At 39.5% G+C, this 19,225-nt stretch overlaps 2 protein-coding genes across 19 annotated transcripts in view; one reads left to right on the top strand and one right to left on the bottom strand.

Moving 5' to 3' along the window:
- The window catches only part of CFAP69 (cilia and flagella associated protein 69), a 61,277-nt gene extending 48,888 nt beyond the window's left edge, over window positions 1-12,389 (bottom strand). For 2 of the 4 annotated variants that reach the window (XM_023250327.2, XM_023250328.2), the window contains exons 1-2: window positions 12,257-12,389; window positions 1,596-1,655 (exon numbers count right to left, since the gene is read on the bottom strand). In XM_023250327.2, the coding sequence (XP_023106095.2) occupies window positions 1,596-1,655; window positions 12,257-12,376 (180 nt within the window). In that variant the 5' untranslated portion in view covers window positions 12,377-12,389. Of the gene's footprint in view, window positions 1-1,595; window positions 1,656-11,071; window positions 11,210-12,256 lie in introns of those variants that run through there. The other 2 variants (XM_023250330.2, XM_023250331.2) reach the window with 2 other exon arrangements.
- Window positions 1-19,225, top strand: part of FAM237B (family with sequence similarity 237 member B) — a 166,508-nt gene that overhangs the window by 82,496 nt on the left and 64,787 nt on the right. For 10 of the 15 annotated variants that reach the window (XR_006594852.1, XR_006594856.1, XR_006594855.1 and 7 more), the window contains 3 exons: window positions 11,030-11,206; window positions 11,512-12,779; window positions 13,156-13,221. The gene's annotated coding sequence lies outside the window, so the exon portion shown is untranslated. Of the gene's footprint in view, window positions 1-100; window positions 2,877-5,287; window positions 5,466-11,029; window positions 11,207-11,511; window positions 12,780-12,801; window positions 13,039-13,155; window positions 13,222-19,225 lie in introns of those variants that run through there. The other 5 variants (XR_006594847.1, XR_006594858.1, XR_006594857.1 and 2 more) reach the window with 5 other exon arrangements.

Below are 19,225 nucleotides of genomic sequence, written 5' to 3'. Positions count from 1 at the left end.
TTAAGTGTCTGACTTCAGCTCAGGTCATAATCTCACAGTTCGTGGATCCGAGCCCTGTGTTGGGCTGGGCTCCAGGCTGACAGCTCAGAGCCTGGAGCCTGCTTCAGATTCCATATTTCCCTCTCTCTCTGTCCCTCCCCTGTTTGCACTTTCTCTCAAAAATGAATAAACGTTAAAAATATTTTTTTAATTTGATTAGGAAATTGAGAATCAAAACTAGATTAATATAAAAGCAGCATTTGTTTCCATTAATAATATTAACAATACTTGAATTCACTGAGCATTTTTCTACGTCATGCACCATTATGCTCTATTGATACATGTCATTTAATTAATTTTTAAAATAACCCTATTAGGAAGGTACCATTACTATCTCTATTTTCCAGAATAGGAAACTCAAGTGGAAACGCTAATTTGTCCAAAATCACCTAGCTAGTAACTGAAGGTGTTAGGAGTCAAAGTTGGCTATCTGACTGTAGAAATTGTATTTTTAACCTCTAAACCAAGCCCAGTGTAATGGCACAAACATCTTCAGCAAATTAAAACAAAACTCAAAAAACAAAACAAAACAAAGAAACAAAAACAAAACTCAATACAGTGATATGTTTGTTTTCATAACTGAATCACACTGTCCTTTTAAAGTTCTTAAATTGTTCATAAGAAGCTGTGGCATTTTCTATACATTTTTTTTTGGTCTACCTTTATTTAAAAACTAGTTGGAACTCTATGTAGTTGGGTTTTCTTTTTTTTAATGAAGGCACATTCAAAATTAAAAATAACTTTCACAACAAACACAGCCAGCAAGAGATAAATTATTCTTATAAGGGCCATTATTATTATTGTGCTTTTTCTCTATGTGAAAATGTGAGACTAAAAAATGCTAACACAGTAACTAAATTTTTGGCCTACTAATCACTAGACACTTTTTTTGATTGACTCTACCATGATCAACCCATTTTCCACATATTAAAAGCATGAAATCTTCATCCTGTAGTCATGTTATAGTGTGTGCTGGCTTTTAGGCATGCAATCGATTCTTGGGTAATGTCAGGAGAGTGTGGTGTGTGAGCATGCATGAAATGCATTTATTATCCTTCCTCCCAATGCCTACACTCTCCACTTTGAGTCTCAGATCTGAAATAATTTTATTTCCATTCCATTCTGTATAAGATCCCTCTCAAAGTAGATTAACTTATGAATATGTCTGAGTGTGTATATATCCAGATTTCATGTCAGGAAATTTTAAGTAGTACATCATGAATCACTTTTTCTACTCTTGTTCCCCACATCCTTTTTGGTAACAAGCAATTAATAGAGGCTGGAGGAGTCTTCCTGTACTCTTGATACCTTCTGTTTATATCTACCATGGATTTGTCCATCCCACAAAACCAAATGAAATCTCCTCCAGCCTCCATACCAGGTAAAACACATTCATACTAAATTTAAACAGTCCTTGAATATGAGAAATGTTCCTATTTGGAATGTTTTCAACAAAAAGGAATAAACAAGACTTTTTTTGGGGGAATACATGTTACCTTTCAGGGAAATCATAGTTTATAAGTGATACAGTAGAGAAATTTTCTCTCAAAGCTTACTTTATCAGTTTCTTCAAGGAGTTTGATGACGCGATTTAGGTCCATGGTCTTGAAAGCACCCTAAAAAACATACAACTCTTACAATTCTGTGTCATGAGAATCAAGAAATCACATCAAACACACTATTTTTCTATGATATTATCCCTCAGCAACTTAAAAGTATCTTATGACAAAAAGATAGTGAGGAGAAAGGGATAATGGAGGGATGGGCAAAATGGGTGAAGGGGAGTTAGAGATAGAGACCTCCAGCTATGGAATACTTACAGGGATGAAAAGTACATACAGCATAAGAAATAGAGTGAATGGTATTCTAACAGTATTGCATGGTGACAGACAACAGGTACACTTGTGATGAGCATAGCATTAACTATACACTTGTGGAATGACTATGTTGTACACCTGAAACTAATGCAACATTACATGTGAACTATACTTCAATTTCTATAAAAGATATGGAGGGGAGAATGAAAAGCAGATGAGACCTTACAGGAGTAAATAAATTTTGGAGTTGAAAAAAATAATAAAAATGCCTCTTGAATTCTAGTATTATAATCTTATGGTCTTTAAATTTCAAAACACCTGTAATAATCGCACTTCCATGCTTTGGAAAATGAAATGATCCGGTACATATATATTCCACATCCCACACATGCACAATACATTGAGTTTGTCTATGCAGATATACATAAGACTTGCTTCTAAACTACAGGTAGGAGATCATCTTCCTGAACTAGGTATCCCCTTTCTCAGTTGGTACCAGCATTCTTACAGTCATCAACATTAGAAAACAGAATGTCCAAGTTCTATAGATTTTACATTTTAAATATTTCTTGAGCACAACTGATTTATTCACAGAGTTGTGAAGGTATCCTGCTGTTCTCAGTGCCTATACTCTCCCACCCTTCATCATGGTCCTCTACTCTATGGTGAATAATAAAACTCAATTCTGAACATAACCCATCTAAATCATTCAGTTACTCTCCATTAGTGCCCCTCACCCCTCCTCTATTTTCCTTCCCTTGGTTAAACCCCACGGGTGCTTCAAAACTCAGCTCAGGTATTGCCTCCCCAAGGGAAGGAAAAAGATAGAACAAATGTCCTTCCTTTGTGCTCCCACAGCACCCTAAGTTCTTTATCCACTACAATTCCCATCATGGTTCTAGAATGGTTTGCATGTTTATCCCCCACCACACCCTCCCCAAAGCTCACTCAAGGCAAAGACTTTTGTTTTCTGGCACCCCAGCTCCAGAAACTGGGCCTGGCATATGAAGTTATTGGTAGGTAAGCGGAGAAGGAAACAGGAAGTGCTATCATCCCAAATTTAAGTACTTATACAAAAATCTCCACATTTTAAATTCAGTTTTGGGGATTAATGCTTTGTTGCATGACGTTTTCTTCCCTTTTTTTTTAACCTTTTTTAAGTTTATTAATTTATTTTGAGAGAGAGAGCACGCATATCAGCACAGAGACCACTTCAGATCCTCTGTCCCCCTCTCTCTGCCCCTTCCCTGCTCATGTGGGCTTTCTCTCTCTCAAAAATAAATAAACATTAAAAATTTTTTTAAATAAAAAAATAACTTCAAAAAATTATATAAAAGATGATGATATAAAAAAATTCAAAAGGGAAGAAAATCCTTATTCCTATCATCTAAATACATCTACTTTTATATATAATTTTGTTTTTATATATTTATTTTTATATGCTACTTTCTGTTTTTGTTTACATGTATAAATATATAATTTAACTTAGTGTTAACACCATTGTATTTTGATTTCTAAATCTATAATACATATCTTTCCCTATGTCTACATAGATATTATTCTATTACCTCTTAAGTCTAGAATTTCCTTTCTTTTCACAATTACAAACTCATATATTCTAATCTCAGGCAATGTCTTTCAAAAACAATTTTCAGGGGTGCCTGTGTGGCTCAGTTGGTCAGGTGTCCTGCTCTTGGTTTCGGCTTAGGTTGTGAACTCATGGCTCGAGTTCGAGCCCCACATCCGGCTCCACAGTATCAGTGCAGAGACCTGCTTAAGATTCTCTCTCTGTCTTTTTCAAATAAATAAACTTAAAACAAACAAACAAACAAAAAAACAATTTTCAGTAAAGTGTTCTAATTTTAAATGTGTAGGGTAAGTATCTGAGTGAGTTTAACTCCAAATGCTTTTTACCAAAAAAATTAATAATCAAAAAAGATTTCCTAAATACTGATCTTTACCTGGTATTATGGTTATCCTTAAAAACTGTTATATTTTACTGTTAAATTGTTTAAATTATTAAATTGACTGTTACCAAAAAAGTTGATGAATAATAGAATTTTGTCTTTTAAGATTTGAGTTCAGTGCCATCTGCCACTACCTCAGTTGTCTTCTTTCTTCCTCTTGGAAAAAAGAGGTTTTTTGTTTTCAGATTTTCTGCAATATTGTTTTTGAAGGTTGGAAAGCATATTGAAATGAAAAGTCAATGCAACATTTTCTTTTTAATACCTGCATGTATTATCAGAATTGTTTTTCCCAAGTGAGCAGGTATAACTTTTATTAAGAAACAGAGAGTAGTAAAGGTTAAAGCATAGATTCCTTTCAGATTTATGTTGATTACTTCATGCTACTCTGTGTGTTACTTGCTTAGCATATATTGTATTTTTAAGATTTCTCCTGCCCTCCCTCCTTTAGCCCATTCCTCCTTCCATCAATATTTAGAAGCAGCTTCTATGTTTCAGAAACTGTGCTAAGTGTGGGGAACAACACTGCTCTGACCTCAAGTAGCTATCAGTCTGGCATGGAATACAAGTAATACAGATAAAAAGCTACAAAATGCTCCCTGGATGCTGAAAGGCGTGCTCTGGAAGCACACAGACTGGAAGCACAGAAGGCATGACACAGTTGCTGTAAAAAGTAATTGGCAGGGAGAGGTGAGAAGGAGTAGGATCTGTGAGATGAACTGAAGGTTTGAGAGGTGGAGACAGGGAGTAGCATATGTGAAGGCCTGGAGGCAAAAGAAAAGGCATTTTGAGGATGGGGAGGAAGATATAGTGCAAAGGATAGTGACTACAGATGATGCTAATTGGGTAAGTAGAGGTCAAATCATGAATAATAATAATGATCATAACAATGATGGTGATGTCCATTTCCAGGTACAGCTGTACTTTCCACGTATTTGCTAATTGAATTGTATGAGGTAGATACTATTATTAACCCCACTTTACAGAATGACTTGTACGTATCCTATGCTAAAGATCTTCAAAAATATTGAATGGTTTGAGAGACTGGATATATAAACAGACAATGGCCAGACTACATATGGCAACAGAACTCTAGCCTGTAATCTCTGCAGCAACCAAACCCAGGAGCCATTTGCTCAGGAAAGTCAGAAGTTGGCAATGATTGCCAGATTCCCTATTTTTTGCCCCTCATATTGCTATGTAGGACCACCAGAGAAACCCAAATATGCTTCCCAAATCAATCACATAGAATGCCCTGTTTGTAGCTAGCCCACCTCCAGCTTCCCCATGGCAACAACCTCCAAACAGAGCATACCAGAAGCTTTCCCTTTTTTCACTACAAAGCTTCCCTGCCTGCCTTAGAGTCTCTGCCAAGTGTAAGTAATGCTGGCTGACTTCCTATATAGCAAGCTCTGTATATTAAATAGTGCCTGCTTATTCTCATCAGGGTGGTCTTTATTTCCACAGGCTTTAACCAGAGGAGTATAACAATAAAAAGGCAATTTTGTTTGCTGAGTAGAGACTGAACTGGAAAGGTCTAGGCTGAACTGGAAAGGAGGTAGGAGACATCTGTAACTTGAGGCCTTGACTAAGGTACTGGCAACCCAGGCCGACAACAGGGAATGGAAGGAAAAACATCAAGGAGGTAGAGTCTGTGGGACTTAAAGAGTGATTTGATTTGGTGGGAGAGAGTGGAAAAGGTGATGATGCTCCTGGGCTTGGGCAATTATAGAAGTAGTGTCACCCTTTGCTGAGACAGGGCAGGCTGGAGGAAGAGGCCTGTGTTGAGGCTGGAGATAAGTTAAATTGGGGGGTAGAGATTTCCAAATCAGAGACTTAAAGTAATAATTGGAAGAGTTTGGGTAAATGAGATCACACAGCAGAATGAAGGAAAAGAGGACATACAGATGTAAACATGAAAATAACTGCTGTTAACATAAGATGTTTATAGAGAATTGTAAAAACATTTAACAAAACATTTTAAGATCAAGTCTAATAAACTGTTTTGAAGAAAATTAGACCTTTACTTACAGTTACAGGATAAATTTATCTTCCCATTTTACCAAGGGACATGTCAAAGGGGAGAAATCCTGCTCATTTGATACATGGTTATGGGGAAAGGAACTAACATTTACTGTGGTCCTTTTATGTGTCTGTCTCTGGCACTTTATATCCTTTTTTTTTTTTTTTTTTCCTAAGTAGGTTCCATGCCCAACATGGAGCTTGAACTCACAACCCTGAGATCAAGCGTTGCATCTTCTACCAAAAGAGCCAGGCAGGCCCCTCCACCCCCTTTTTTAAACTTTATATCTTAAGTAGTCCTCGACTTTACCATATAGAGTTGATGAAACTGGGGCATTGAGACCTAACTTGTTAAGGTCACATAGCTAGTACCTGGGCTAGCAGGTCTGTCTGATGCAGGAGTGCTGGTTCTTTGCACCTTAGTTCTCTGCCTGACTTCTCAACTGACCACTGAGGTTATTTCTAGCAATTACCCCAAAACCAGGGTAGCCAATTTTAAGGACAGTCCATGGCAGTATTACATACAGTGGAAGGATAGGACTTCAACTAGAAGATTGTGGAGGTTCTCAGAGGAAGAGCAAATTTGGTCAAGGAAGCTAAGCCATGATACCTATGCAGGCCAAGTAATCACAATTTATTTATTCCACAAACATTTTTGAGTATCTACTGTGTCAGACATTGTTCTAGTTGCTAAGGATATGGTATTGAATAAAACACAAAACCTCCTGCTTTCCTATGACGTCAATATGTTTTGTCTTGCACAGCAAAGAAAACCATCAAGAAAACAAAAAGGCAACCTACTGAATGGGAAAAGATATTTGCAAATGATATATCTGATAAGGGGTTAATATCCAAAATATATAAAGAACTTTTACAACTCAACAGCAAAAATCCCCAAATAATCCAATTAAAAAACGTGCAGAGGACCTAAATAGAATACATTTCTAAAGACATAAAAATGACCAACAGATACATGAAAAGATGCTCAATATCACTAATCATCATGGAAATACAAATCAAAACCACAGTGAGCTATCACCTTATACCTGTCAGAATGGCTAAAAACAAGCAAAAAAAAAAAAAAAAAAGACAAAAATTACAAGTGTTGGTGAGGATGTGGAGAAAAAAGGAATCCTCCTACATTGTTGGCAATAACATAAACTGGGACAGTATGGAGGTTCCTCAAAAAGTTAAAAATATAAGAACTATCACATGATCCAATAATTACACTACTGGGAATTTACCCAAAGAAAACAAAAACACTGATTTGAAAAGATATATGCACCTCTATGCTTATTGTAGCATTGTAATGTTTACAATAGTCAAGATATGGAAGCAACCTAAGTATCCACTGATAGACAAATGGATAAGGAAGATTTGGTATATACATGTAATGGAATATTACACAGCCATAAAAAGTATGAGATTGTGCCATTTGTGACTACACAGATGGACCTAGAGGGTATTATGCTAAATGAATTAAGTCAGACTGAGAAAGACAAATACCATATGATTTTACTCACATGTGGAATCTAACAAAAAACAAATGCATAGGGGCCCCTGGGTGGCTCAGTCGGTTACATGTTTGACTTTAGCTCAGGTCATGATCTCAGAATTCATGGGTTCAAGCCCCACATCAGGCTCTGGGCTGACAGGTCGGAGCCTGGAACCTGCTTCAGATTGTGTCTCCCTCTCCCTCTGCCCCTCCCCTTCCCCTGCTCACACTGTCTCTCTCTCTCTCTCTCTCTCTAAAATGAAAATATAAAACAAATGAATAAATCAACAAATAAAAAGCAGAATCAGACCTATAAATACAGAGAACTGATGGTTGCCAATCGAGAGAAGGTGGGTGAGGGAAAGGATAGAAAAAATGGGTGAAGGGAAGTGGGAGATACAGGCTTCCAGTTCTGGAATGAATAAGTCCATGGATGAAATCGAGAATATAATCAATGATATTGTAACAGCATTGTATGGTGGCGGATGGTAACTACACTTGTGAGCACAGCATAATATACATACTTGTCAAATCACTATGTTGTACACTTGAAACTAATGTAACATCATGTTACCTATAATCATATAAAAGTTTTTTAATGTTTATTTTATTTTTGAGAGAGACAGACAGAGAGAGACAGAACACGAATGGAGGAGGGGCAGATAGAGGGAGACACAGAATCCAAAGCAGGCTCCAAGCTCTGAGCTGTTAGCACATAGCCTGACGGTGGGGGGGGGCTCCATCTCAGACCACGAGATCATGACCTGAGCCAAAGTTGGACACCTAACCGACTGAGCCACCAGGTACCCCACAAATAAAAAAATTTAAAGTGAATTAATATGCTTTGGAGGAGACAAAAATCACTGTTATATAGTTTACTACAAGATGACATATCTTTGGAGGAAAGAAAGTAGGAAGTGTTAAGATGCTTAAGCAATGGTCAGCAAAAGACTCACAGAGAGGGTAACATTTCAGCAAAGTCTTGAAGGAGGTATGAAAAATAGGGGAAAACTCCCAGGCAATGGGCACACCAAGTGCATAGGCCCTCAGGCAGAGGTATAAAATACACCCGGCAAGGTTGAAGAGAAGCCAGGAGGCCAGTGTGGAACACAAAAGGCTTTGTAAGTTATTTATATGAACTTAAATTTCTACTCTGAGCTCAGAGTCAAGGAAGGAAGGACACATAGTTATTAAGATATATTTCCTACACTTAAGGAATCCATATTCTAGGGAAAGAGGCAAAATTTAGACAAATGAAACAGTTGCCAACATAACACAAGTGATAATTAGGTGACAAATGGTGTGACTGAGACCTAGGACTATATTCATTTATGAGAAGACCTGTGAGGGTGAAAATAAATGCTTCCTATTGGGAGAGTACTTTACGTTGGAGAGTAGGGAGGTAGGGTAAGGTTTAAATTCAGAAAAGGGGGAAGGACATTCATTTAGTAAATATTTAATATCACCTCCTGTGTACCATATATTGTGCCGTGCTACTGGGGAATACTGGAAGATTATGGGGGACACCACAGGAAAAGACAACAGGCAAGAATTCTATCTTCTTGGAGGTGGCACTAAACTGAGCATCTGGTACAGATTAAGTACAAATAATACATTGGGAAACCCTGAAAACACAACAGAGAAGTAGACCTGAGGCACTTTAGGGAAGGCAGAGACCTTGGATATCATCTAGTTCAGTGGTTTTGAGGCTAAAAATCACTCGAGAGAGTTTTAAAAAAATAAATTTATTTATTTTGAAAAAGAAAGAATGAGAGAGAGTGAGTGAGTGGGTGGGCACAAGCAGAGGAGGGGCAGAGAGAAGGAGACAGAATCCCAAGCAGGCTCCACATCATCAGGGCAGAGCCTGATATGGGGCTTGAACTCACAAATGGAGAGATCATGACGGGAGCCGAGACCAAGAGTCGGATGCTTAACCGACTGAGCCACCCAGCCCCTTGAGACAGCTTTTTAAAAAGTACCAGACTCCACGTTGGGGATTATGAGTCAGTAAATCTGGGTTAGGAATGAGCTATGTACAGTTTTTTGAACCCCTCAGATGACTATGATGGTCACCCAGGTTTGGGGCACGCTCCTCTCAAACAGGCTTGCTTTATAGAAAATAGAGTATTAAGTGATTTGATCAGGGTAATTCTGTGTGGTGACGTAAGTGATAAGAAACTACTGTGGAATCCTGAAAGAGGGGTGAGGCTCAGAGGGAGGAAGGAGGACCATAAAGTGGTATTTATGGAAAGCAGTTTGGGAAGAGATGAAGAGGTGCTGACTAGAAGGATGTGACATTCATCCAAGATCAACTGAAGCTTTGTGGTGACAGGAAAAGAGAGCAAGTAGTTCTTTTAAACTCCATTTGGCATCTCTTGTTTTTTAACACACAGTCTGGAACAGTGGGGGTACGGTTGGAATTTTGTTTTATTTTTGTTATTATTTTGTTTTATAATCTGAATCCACATGAAACTACTTCCTACAGCTATCCAGGGGTTAAATGTTGTGAAATTCTGTAGCACTGTTCATACTTTACTGCAGCTATAATAAATTAAGCATTGCTACTTCAGGTGGGAAATGAGGTCCTTCAACCAGTAGCAATGACATCACCTGGAAAACCTGTTAGAAAAGCAGAATCTGGGGCTCCTCCCCAGCCCTACAGAATCACAGTCTGATCTTGATAAGATCCCCAGGTTTTCCAAATGGACGTTAAAGTTTAAGAAGCACCTCTAGAGGGCTTCTGATTCTTTAGAATGAGAACAACATTAAAACAAATAGGAAATTGGGGCACCTGGGTGGCTCAGTCAGTTAGGCGTCCGACTGTTGATTTCTGCTCGGGTCATGGTCTCATGGTTGGTGGGTTTGAGCCCTGCCTTGGGCTCCGCCCTAATAGCATGGAGCCTGCTTGGGTTTCTCTCCCCCTGTCTCTGGCCCTCCCCCACTCATGCGCTCGCTCTCTCTCTCTCTCTCTCTCTCTCTCAAAATAAATAATTTTAAAAATAGGACACAGATAAAGGTAAACAATTTGTGATTTCAAGCATAGAATGGAGCTGACTTAAAGCACTGAGGTAGACTCTCCAAAGTCACTTTTAGCTACCAGTATATACTTACTGTCTCTCAAGTGTTCCAAGGGTTCCATGAGTCTTTCCTCTACTGGTCTGAGGCAGAGGTCTAAAAGGTTATCATTTCAATGATGGCAAAGATGGCTAGACCTCACTCCGATTAAAGAAACTAAGTAACTCTCAGTTAACTTCTCATGGCCTCATTTGTAAGAACTACAAAGAATACCCAAAAAGGTTGAGTGATCATTTCTCCTAGCTCTAAAAAAGTTTTTATCTCATTTCTTTTGGTAGAAACTGCCTTCTCCAGTACTTTGAAAAATATTAATGCTTCTCCAAGTACTTATTAACAAGCTAGGAACTCCAATTAATACAAAAATAGTTCTACCTGAAAGAGAATCCAAGGCTCTGTAAGGAGGGGTAATAATGAAAGAAAAGGAAAAAAGAAAGGGAAAAGGGAAGGGAGAAAGTACACACACATATATACAGGTTTACTAGTTTTGCTTTACTTGATATGTTGTGGACTATTCTGGCTTTGGCCTGTTAAAAGCATTTCCCTTTTTTTTTTCTTTTTAACCCATGCTAGCCTGCCTCGTGTAACTTTGCCCCCCATCCCTGCCACCTCTTTTACAGCGAGTGAAGGAACAAGAGCCATTAGATACCAAATTCACCTACTTCTCAGTTGTGCCTGGTTCCTGGGACAATGGCGGTAACGCTGAGCCCCCCTGCAGCCTTGGGAGTGGAGAGCTGCTGCTCCTGAAAGTCTTTCTCCTCCCTACCCTATTGGAATACGTCCACAAAACTGATAAGGTAAATTCCCCGTTCCTCCTCATGCAAAAGTGCTGTTGCCCACAGTCAAAACCGTGCAAATGTCAGAGAGTCCTCAAGGAGTTCAATCTTATTCCCAAAGAAGAGGTCCCCAGTCAACTGGCCACTCCCAAGGAACTCTCCAAGGTTCCAGGATGTGGACGTAGGAGACAGGGTTCCTGACGCAGCCTGGGACTCGCAAAACCTCCACAGGAATTCCCATAGTGACCCCACGTCATCAGTGTGAAGAGGTAGGGTAGGATTCCTCCAGAGAATTCACGCTTTAGGGTTTGATCAATACTCTCTAGGGAGGGGCAATGGAACCCTAGTATGAAACAAACGACGTGGAGTTCACAAACACTTCCGCCACGAATGGAGATCCAGCCGAGGGTTCCGAAATGAAGTATCTCAACAGACCAACTTAGAAGAACTAATTTTGTATTCCTAATAAAAATAAACTCAAAACCAAATACAAGTAAAGTAAAATATGTAAATTCTGTTCTCTCTCAACTCCGGCTCCATAACCAGCCTCCAATTTCATATGAAAATGAGGCTACTTTCTAATATTGACAGATTTTCCTTCCCTCCAGGTGTAGGTTTTAAAGTGGGAGCTAATTTAAACACGAGAGATTTTACCCCTATGTCAAGAACATCACTTAGTAACAGGTATCTACGTACAAGCCCATTGCAAACAAAATGCTCATTAAATCCATGATTTTGCTACAAACGTATCCTTTCCTCCCACGCCCTTCGTGGTCACACTTTTCGAAGAAAAGCGGCAAAACCTCGCTTATTCTGTTTAGTGGGACGGTCCGGGAGAACCTCGCGCCACAGTCCCCAGACAGGTTGGCTGACGACAGCTGGACCCTCCCTCCGGCGGCAGTTCTCGGAAGGATCGGCGTTGCCTTGGGAACCTCCGTCCCGCGGGCTCCGACTGTTTCCACTTCGGCCCCCATTTCCGCCCTTTGCTGCCCCCAGGCCTCTCCCCGCCCCCCCCCCCCCAGATCCCAACCTCCCCTCCACACTTCCCAAAGCACAGACACCCGACCATACCTGTGCGTCCTCGTCCTCCGTCACCACCCCGACCACCGGGATTTGGCGAGGGCTGCTGGACCTGTTCCTGCGGCCCGGTTCCGGGACCTCGGAGGTCCCCGCGGCCTCAGCTACCGACATGGCTGAAGTGGGAGGGAGGGAGGGATGGGGGCGGGGGTGGTCCTCCAGTCCTACACAGTTCCCTTAGCCTCAAGATCCACAGAGTCCCCCCCACCAAGAAGAGAAAGCCGCCGGAGAGCCGCTAGGGTCGCGAAAAGCCTCGGGAGTCCGGCAGTGGCCTCGGCCACTGCGACGCCACCCTTATTATCAAGCCACCGCAGCCCACCGGCGGACTTCGGCTCCCGCGGGCTGGCGGGTTGTTAACAAGCCAGAGCGTTGCTAGGGGCGGGGTCGGGGGCGGCAGAAGCGTCGGCTCCTACGGAAGCCTGGGGAGCCAAACTACCCCAAACCCTAAAGGCACCTCCAAGTTGCGAGGAGCTCAGTTTGGTCGCTGGCGGGAGGGAGGCGGGAGTAGACGACCCCGGTACGTGGCAGTGGCGTGTTAGCTTGGCGTCTTGTGTTCTCAGTCTTGCTAGTTTGCGCCGGGCCTTAAAGTAAAGCAAGAGTGGGTGGAGAGATGAGGGGTGGATGTGGGTTGTAAGAGTGATGGGTGATGGACAGGTAGTTTTAGAGGTGGAGCAGTTTATCTCACCTCAGAGGAGTGACCCGTGTCACCTACAATCCCTGCCTTTTCCCTCTTCTGTGCTTTCGTGGCTCTACCAGATAGTTAAATAACAAACAAGGTATAGTACACAGTGTTAGAGGTTTTGAGTCAAATCATGGAATCTAGAGCAAGTTAACCCCTGGAAGCCCCCACGTTCCCCCTTTTCTCATAAATTTTTAACATTTCTTGTCAACAGGATTGCTGTGAGAAGACAGAATGAGATGGTAGTTTGCAGATTGGCGTTTTGCACTTAAGTACCCAGGTAAATGGTCAATATTATCATTATCTTTATTATTACTGTTATCTATCCATTATATCCTGAGTGATGACACAAGGAGGGTCACGACTTTAATGGAAAGCTGCTTATGACAATCATCAGTATAACTTAATCACCCCAAAGGCCATGGCTATGAAAATATCTTAAAGTCCTTTAAACCTTTTCATCTTTTTTTAGCCTGAAGAAACTCTTCAAGATTCATATGTGTTTTTATATTATCTATAAAGTTTATTGCCTTAAAAATTACAGATAACAAACTGCATGAAAATAAATTTCACTTCACCTCTCAGCATTTCTCTCTTCATTTGTAGAATGAGCTTGTCGATCAGTCATTTCTAAGTTTCTTTAACCAGTTCAGACACTGAATGACATTTCTGATGACACAAATAAAAAGAAATGGAAAAACTACATTGGGCATGCCAGCACTTGATGTAAATCATAGCCAAAGAAACCAAGCTTTTTTGAAAGAGAACTGAGCATTTCTAGTCTCCATTTCCTCACTTATATTCATTCTTCCACTTTCCTCATCCTTTATCCCCTGAAAGTGCCCTGGGGTCACCACTACATGTGGCCAAAGTCTGTGGACCCTTTCTTGTCCTCATCTTGTACGTATCTCTAGCATTTCTCCCCTTCTTGAAACTCCCTTGCCTGGACTTCAGCTCTCTTTTTGTTTTCCTTTTATCTTTACTCATTGGCATTTTTAGACCTCCTTGAAGGCCTTAACACCTAGAGGTGGGTCCAATAGGTGTAAGATTGCTATTATTCCAGGAGAGTATAAAGCTTGTGTCAAGTGTATTAACATGAGCTAAATTGCTGTTGCACATTCCAAGTAAACTATATCAAAAGGAGACTGAAATCACTTGAGTAAACACAAGGGGATCCTGTGAGAATGGCACCCAAAACCAAGATAGTAGTGGAGAGCTGACAGTCGGATGATTTGTTTAATCTTTTGTGTATTGAACCTGGCATCTCCAGATGAGTAAAGATGAAGAGGAGGGACTGTCAAAAAAAATTTTCCACTTAAAGCAAAGTTTATCTGGGAGTTATCAACTGACTATAGTGTTTCAGCACAAAAGGTGAATCTGATGAGAATCCATAAACGTCAGTGACTGGAAAGTCACACTCTCCTCACTGGACTTAATTGCAGACACTTTCCACAAATGAACAAAAAGATTTTTATTTTACTTTAATTGTTTACAAATCTATATATTCATTCTGTCCCACATCCACAGAACCAGTTCCCAATGCTTAATTAGCTTGACTCCTGTGAACGCTCCCTTTCTAGCACTTAAAAACTCTTTTCCTGCTCAGTGAAGCTAGTGAAATTCTTCATAGGAAGGGGTTCCCTTACCTAGGAAATTAATAGATTCAACTTTGTAATTTTTTTTTAGCTCTAATGGTATTTGTTTTTGTTTGTTTTTAATATTTTTAATGTTTTATTTTATTTTTGAGAGCGAGAGACAGTGTGAGTGGTGGAGGGGCAGAGAGGAAGACACAGAATCTGAAGCAGGCTCCAGGCTCTAAGCTGTCAGTACAGAGCCTGTCACAGGGCTCAATCCCACAAACCACGAGATCATGACTTGAGTTGCAGTCAGACGCTTAACCCACTGAGCCACCCAGGTGCCCCTAATGGTATTTGTTTTTATTATTTGACAAATGAGAGGCAACCAGGATGGAAATCCTAACACCCCACGTGCAAGCCATCTTGAGTGAATTATTTGTTGTTTCAGGAAGGTTCCAAGCTTCTTCCTGCATTACCTTTGCATATTGTTGTACATGGGACTATCTTCAAATATCTAGCTCCCTGTGAAACCCAGCTCATGTGACTTTTTGGGGGAACCTTCTTTACATCCTCTGTTGGATGCCACTTTGTCATTATGGTTTTGTTCTTACCACATACTTAATGGTGTTTATTGACTCAGGTGCCCAACCCCTTCCTTCTAGAGACTTTGAAAGCAAGGAAAGTCACTTCCCCAGATTTGCACCCCAACCCCTCAGCATAGTATCTAGAATAATGTTTCTGAAAGCTTAACATGCATCAGAATAATTTGGAAAACTAATTAAAACCGACTGTCTGCACCACACCTCCTGAGTCAGCTTCAGTTAAGCCTAGGGGAGGTCCAAGGATTTGCATGTGTAACAAGTTCCTAAGTGATGTTATGCTCTTGGTCAGGCTAATGGCACTCAACAAATGTACATTAAAGATTTCAACGATTATAAATTGGTTTTTAAATTTTAACTGAAGCCAAATTAAGGCATTTCATAAGTTACCCAGAGTAAGGTAAATTATAAGTCCTTGCTGCTCGAAATGGGTCCTTGAACTACCTATATAGGCATTGTTAGGTAGTTAGGGGCTTGTTAGGATACAGAAGTTCTACCCAGGATGGACCTCCTGAATCAGAATCTCCATTTTAACCAGACTGCCAGGTGATTAGTGTGCATATTGAAATTGAGAAGCACTGGTCTAGCATGATGCGTGTATATTTTCATTAATGTTATTTGGGAGTAGTTTTAACGATCTCCATAAAATTGGCTTTCACTGAGTATCCATCTGTGTATTTTCCATTTCCTTTGTTTTCTTACTGGTGATAATATTTGTTTTTCTTTTTGTTAAGTGCACCAAGTTTAAGCTTTTAAAAAGCTTTAATTGTTTATATTAGGTAATGAATTTAATTTTTTTTGATATTTTATTTATTTTTGAGAGAGAGAGAGAGAGACTGAGCACAAGTGGGGGAGGGGCATAGAGAGAAGGAGACAAAATCCGAAGCAGGCTCCAGGCTCTGAGCTGTCAGCACAGAGCCCAGTGCAGGGCTCAAACTCATGAGCTATGAGCTCATGACCTGAGCCAAAGTCAGATGCTCAACTGACTGAGCCACCCAGGGCCCTGGTAAAGGATTTAAGTTTAATCATTCACTGAACCTTTTAAAATGTATTGTTTGAAGACTCTAAGTTAAGAGCACAGGACAGTTTCCTGACACCACAACACAGAAGGATCTAAGGGTAAAATGACTAACTATTGAAATGGTAAATTATCTCAGCAAAAAGATAAATTAATAGTAGAGAAATGTATGAGAAATAAATTATGGAGAATAGAAATGTTTCAGTCTGATAACAATTTTGCAGAATTAAACATCTGTTTAGTTACAAATTGCAATTCCTTAAAAGCAGCTATAGATTGAAGATTAACTTGACATTTTAATAATATGTTGTCCTATGTACATTTTTTACTTTTAAAATAAAGCTAAGTATATTTTTTATTTATTTATTTTTTGGTTCTAGTTCAGATTTTTTTTAACGTTTCAAGTTCTTATTTAAATTCTGGTTAACCTATAGCATAATACTGATTTTAGAAATAGAATTTAATGATTCATCACTTACATATAACACCCAGTGCTCACACAACTGCCCTCCTTAATGCCCATCACCCATTTAGCCCATCCCCCACCCACCTTTCTCCATCAGAAAGTTTGTTCTCTGTCATTAAGAGTCTGTCTTATAGTTTGCCTCCCTCTAGTTTTCTTTCCCCTATGTTCATCTGTTTAGTTTCTGAAATTCCACACGAGTGAAATCAGGGTATTTGTCTTTCTCTGCCTTACTTTGTTTAGTGTAATACACCAAGCTTCATCCATGTTGTTACAAATGGCAAGATTTCATTCTTTTTGATGGCTGGGTAATATTCCATTGTGTATGTGTGCGCACAAACACACACACACACACACACACACACACACACATACACACACACACTTCTTTATCCATTCATCAATCAATGGACCTTTGGGCTCTTTCCATAATTTGGCTATTGTCAATAATGCTGCTATAAACATTGGGGTGCATGTGCCCCTTTGAATCAGTATTTTTGTATATTTTGGGTAAATACCTGGTAGTGCAATTGCTGGGTCATAGGGTAGTTCTATGTTCAACTTTTTAAGGAACCTCCATACTGTTTTCCAGAGTGGCCATACCAGTTTGCATTCCCACTGAAACTAAGGATATTTTGAACATTAATAAATGTAGTATTAAGAAATAACATTGTTCTTCTGATATTTTTTCCTGATACTTGTTTGCACACTGCCTAATTAAGCAATATTTAGTAAAATTGTAATTATTCTTTAGCACAACTTAAGAATGTTTCTAGTAAGTATTTTAGATTACATATGAATTTGTAGTCTCTAAATAATGCCAGATGTTCCAAATGTTCAAACAAATGTTATTCTTTTGTGAGTCAGAGTAATTAATTTTAAATAGAATTTTTATAGCATATAAGAAATGTAATTAGAGTATAGTCTTTGTAGGTTAGCTCTGGGGGAATTATGTAACAGAAAGAAAACATATAAAGCTGGCATTTTATCTACTTCAGTGTTTTAAAAAATCTTTCAGTTTGTGACAGAAACAAAGCTTAAAAGAGAAACAAAAATAATTACCTCTTTCTGACAGAATCCTTAGTGCAAATTTGGGAGTAATAAATACATGGGACAGAACAAAAGTAAAAGATCAGCCACCTCTGCAGTCAACTATTCTAATAAAAAATGTACTAATAATCCAAATTTCAAGTGACTTTTAAATAGGAAAATAGAAGAGCTATTCATGTTTAATGGAGAAACTAAATGGTAATATGTAAATGAAATGAATTTATGGAGTGATTTGTACCTAACCAAAGCTTCAGTCCTGTGACTTAGGAATATTCCATGAAATGAAAATGTTCTCCAGCTTTTAGAACTGAAAAGAACTATTGTGTTCACATGGTGGGGGTTACAATGTAGTAAACCCAGGATAGAACTGTCTTTATTGTGGAGCAGGATTAATCAGACAAGTTTATTCCAATGACATTAATTATTCAAGGTTTATAACTGACTTGACTTGCTCCAATTCCATGGACTCTGTATTAATTTGCTAGGGCTGCCAAAATAAATACCACAGACTGGGTGGCTTATACAACAGAAATTTTATTTTCTCACAGTCTGGAGGCTAGAAGTCCATAAGGTGTCCAAAATTGGTTTCATTCTTGAGGCCTCTCTCCTTGGCTTGTAGGTGGACATTTTGTCCCTTTGTCATCACATGGTCTTCCCTCAGTGTCTTTATCTCCTTTTTATTTTTAATGTTTGTTTATTTATTTTGAGAGAGAGAGAGAACGGGAGAGAGAGAGAGAGTGAGTGGGGAAGGGCTAGAGACAGGGAGAGAGAATCCCAGGCAGGCTCTGCGCTGTCAGCACAGAGCCCAATGCGGGGCTTGTTCTTAGGAGCCATGAGCTCATGCATGACCTGAGCAGAAATCAAGAGTCAGAGGCTTAACCAACTGAGCCACCCAGGTGCCCCTTTATCTCCTCTTATTTTAAGGACACCAGTTATCCTTGGATTAGGGCCCACCCATATGACATCATTTTACCTTAAATACCTCTTTAAAGGTCCTATGAATTAATATGAATTTTAGGGGGATTTAATTCATCCCATAACAGATCCCAACATACTTTGGGCTATAATTTGAATTCTTCTGAGAACAAATTAAAGGATAGAATATGCTTAGTTAAGGCAATACTGGTATTCTTACCTATAGGACATTATATCTCACAGAAATGACAAATGACTATTCTGATTTAACAATCACTATACATTTGATCTACATGAATCTGTCCCTGGGAGATGCATCCACTCTCAGAGCTTTCAAGTGATCTGGATTTTGAGCCTGCAGGGCCCTGGGCACGACTTTGTCAACATCATTTCTGTCATGTCGCATTTTCCATTTGAAGAATCCTCTACCAAAGTTAATTTGCCAGCCTAGGTTCCCTAGAGCCTGCCTTAAACAAACAAACAAACAAACAAACAAACAAACATTTACTTGCTGTCACTTTATTAGTGGGGACTCTCTCTGGGAAGCAGGTGAGGAAAAGATAGAAGTTGAGGCAGGCAAATATAGGTGTTACTTGAGCTGGCCATAGCTTTGGAACAAATGCAGCCAATTGCTCAGTCTTTTATGATGTTTTCATGGAGGC

Source organism: Felis catus, chromosome A2 (genome assembly GCF_018350175.1).
Source record: "Felis catus isolate Fca126 chromosome A2, F.catus_Fca126_mat1.0, whole genome shotgun sequence".
NCBI lineage: Eukaryota > Metazoa > Chordata > Mammalia > Carnivora > Felidae > Felis > Felis catus.
The sequence above is the reverse complement of the archived record's forward strand: the minus strand, read 5'-3'. Positions and strand labels throughout refer to the sequence as shown.